The sequence below is a fragment of the Arachis ipaensis genome, chromosome B08 (genome assembly GCF_000816755.2).
Source record: "Arachis ipaensis cultivar K30076 chromosome B08, Araip1.1, whole genome shotgun sequence".
NCBI classification, from domain to species: domain Eukaryota; kingdom Viridiplantae; phylum Streptophyta; class Magnoliopsida; order Fabales; family Fabaceae; genus Arachis; species Arachis ipaensis.
Genome location: NC_029792.2, coordinates 63,826,508 through 63,829,790, shown reverse-complemented (window position 1 = coordinate 63,829,790; position 3,283 = coordinate 63,826,508). Strand labels below are relative to the sequence as shown.

The 3,283-nt window shown below is 28.0% G+C and overlaps 1 protein-coding gene across 1 annotated transcript in view; it reads right to left on the bottom strand.

Moving 5' to 3' along the window:
• LOC107614150 (terpene synthase 10) overlaps positions 1-2,898 on the bottom strand; it is a 4,847-nt gene extending 1,949 nt beyond the window's left edge. The window contains exons 1-3 of the mRNA XM_016316378.2: positions 2,553-2,898; positions 1,900-2,158; positions 1,288-1,669 (exon numbers count right to left, since the gene is read on the bottom strand). Of these exons, the coding sequence (XP_016171864.1) occupies positions 1,288-1,669; positions 1,900-2,158; positions 2,553-2,786 (875 nt within the window). The 5' untranslated portion in view covers positions 2,787-2,898. The remainder of the gene's footprint in view (positions 1-1,287; positions 1,670-1,899; positions 2,159-2,552) is intronic.

Sequence of the window (3,283 nt, the reverse complement as noted above, 5' to 3'; positions counted from 1 at the left end):
ATTAAAATTAAATAAAACTAATTCTATTTCAAAAAGTAATCGATAAGGTGAAAAACATTTTTTACTTATATACTATTTAAAAGTTTTATATTCTCAAAAAATTTGAAACTTGTAATTTGATACAATATCCAATGAGAGGTGCGTTTTTTTAGTATGGAAGAGTGAATATATAACTAAACAACGGTCAAGGAAATTTATTTTTTGAATGTGTGCAGTGGGACCAGACTCACCAGAGGACAAACCGACACGGGACGACAGTTTTATTGTTGTCTTCATTTATTTATCATTTTTCTTAGTTTAATGAAAAAATATTTCATTTAAATTATAAAAAAATGATAAATAAATATAGTGATGTATTTATGGTTGATTTTGTACATCTGAAACTTGTACTTATTGTCTAGATTAACGATTTTGTTCTTGTACTACTATCATGTAGGACATTCCGTTGATTATTTAACTTTGATATCATGGTAGGATTATATTGAAGCTAAATAATTTTTTTTTAAATTCAAATAAAACACTTTAAATCTTAAGAATTAAAACAGAATTACGTCCAAATATAAGAACTAATTTAATACTTTATCCTTTAAAAATACTTCAAAAACCATAAGTTTACACATCCCAAAAGAAAAAATTTTTTTATGTTTTTTATGATATTTTTATTTTAACAAATCAATAATTAATTTATTATAAATTGAAATTCTATTTAAAATTTACTATAAGTCAATGAATTATTATATATATAAAATAAAATTTAACTTAATATTTATTTAAATAAATTAATAAATTAATCACTACAGTAACTTAAGTTGGTTGTGCCAAAGGTAAAGATGATGAATTGATTTGCTGCTATTTGCTATCCTTGGTTATTTAAATACTAAGGATATGTATCTGGTGATGATGTTGTTTGTTATTATTCGGGGTAGTACGGAAACGTTGGAATCTAAATCAAAAGGAAAGCTATGGGATATTTTTGTATCAATAATTTCTGTTGTTACATTTTAAAGAGCTTTCGTGTTGACGTACTGAAAACTAATGAATTTAATTTAAGATATTTTAAAAAGTTTAAGATAAAAGACATTAAAAAATATTAGAAAGTTATAATAGCAAGTCATTAGAGATGTGGAAATCGCATATATAAAAGGAATCACCAAGGTTTTAGAATGAATTAAGAAAGCCGTATATATGGAAAACCACATGTATGGTATCATATAAGAGACATAATTAAGTCAAAATTTGGAACAAAATTATGCATGTACTAATATAATTAATAATGGTTGTCATTACCTTGATGCATTCTTGAGTTCATCTTGGTGGATGGTTTGAAGAATGTTGAAATCCAATTTAGCAAATTCAAGTAAAGAGGGATTCATTGTTCTTCTTGTTTCATAAGCATGAATGAACCATTCTGTCTCCCATCTTGGTGCCCTCCAATGCAATGGAATCTCCAAAGAATGATCAATTAGGAGTGATAAGTAGTTCCCTTCCCTCTTATTTCTGAATGAATATTTTTCAAGAATTTTTGAAGAGAAATTTCTTGCTTCATCCAATATAGTTTCACCCTCCAATGAATAAAATGAGGCTTCATATAGTGACAATATTCCTTCCATATCAACTGATTGGGATATCTTAAAATGATCTCTTTCATCTAGAAAGTTAAAAAAAACATCTGCAACAACAACACCACAATTTACAGTAATTATTTGTATTTGANGCTCTCAACTATCAACTTCACGTAAAGTCGACTGCACCTGAGTTTACACCTATTAATAGACATACATGACATATGTTTTATGTACTGAAATCAAAGATAAAGGATGTGTATTAACTTAATTTTCAAAATAGCATAAGAATAAAAATAAATAAATAAATAATCATAAAATAAAAAAAGAAATAAACCTGATGATATATCATAACCATGTTGCCTTAAGAGCCTAAACTCCAAAGCCGTGGCATGTAAATCCTTCTTCTTCTTGGAGTCAACCATGTCATATATATTATCTAACAAGTCCCTTATTTCATTCTTGAAATGATAAGCCACCCCAAGCCTTTGCAGCACATCAATAAGATCAAGTTGATAAACATGATTTTCTACTTTGCAAAGCATCATTCTTACTTCTTCCCTCAGCGCTTGGCTTTGCTCTGTGTATGTCCCTTGCTGCAGTATTAAAGTTTTACTATGCTTTAATTATTTTGTGTTAATCACAAGTATTTGTGTTTCACTGCCCAAAAGTTTAAACTTTCGAAAAAGAGAATTTGTAAGAACCAAATCACTTATATGGATAAAGTCAAATATATAAATGGACAGGAGACTACTACGGTCTATAAATTATTATTTTAGTTTATGTAAAATTTTTTTTGGTCATTGCTGTATGTCTTGCTGCTAGAAAATAATCAAGATATAGTAAAGTAGCAATTAAGTGATTAATATTTAAGTAAAAAAACACTAACTTGTCAAGTATTGCATAGAAAAATAAACTATACATTTCAAATTTCTTAATTCGGACCATAACAATTTTTCTCGTACAAAAATTAATAATATATAAGCATACCTTATATTTACTGTTCAAAGACTGGATGAAATCATAATGCCAAATAGAAGGTTTGAAATTGGCAGATCGACGAGGTATTGTTTGATTATGATTAGAAATTTTATTCAATGCATTGCATTGAGTTGGAAAAGGGACATTTTTGAAAGTCTTGAATTCCAGACCCTGAGGAAGAATCACTTTAGAGAATCTAGCTGGGATTGAATTTGTAGCCATTAGTATTGGCAGATGATCCATTAGCTAGAACTAGAGAGTGGGGAAGTGATTTATGTAACTGACGATTTTTTGATTGGTGGGATCTTAGGTTAGCTTCTTGGATATTTTTTGCTCCTTAATTAATTGGCATCATAGGTTTATATAGCTGATTACCAGCTGAGGAGTTCTTAGCCGCCACATGCTCCTTGTATCATTTTCTACACGTGCTTATTATTAAGCCAGACTACTTGTATCATTTTCTCCGTGTGCTTACTATCAAGCCACACGTTTCAAATTAAAGTTAGCTGGCTGGTCCCCTAGTAAGTAATAATACGCTATCACTGACGACGGGTGACACTAAAATTAAAAAAAATACTAAAATACAAACAGTATTTATTATTTTTGGCAGATAGTTAGTTAAATAATGTTTAAAAATATAGATTAAAAATATGTTGTTAGATTATTAGATTAAAAAAATTTAATTAATAATTAAAAATATTAGTTAAAAAAAATAAATTTTTAATTTTTTATTGACTCTT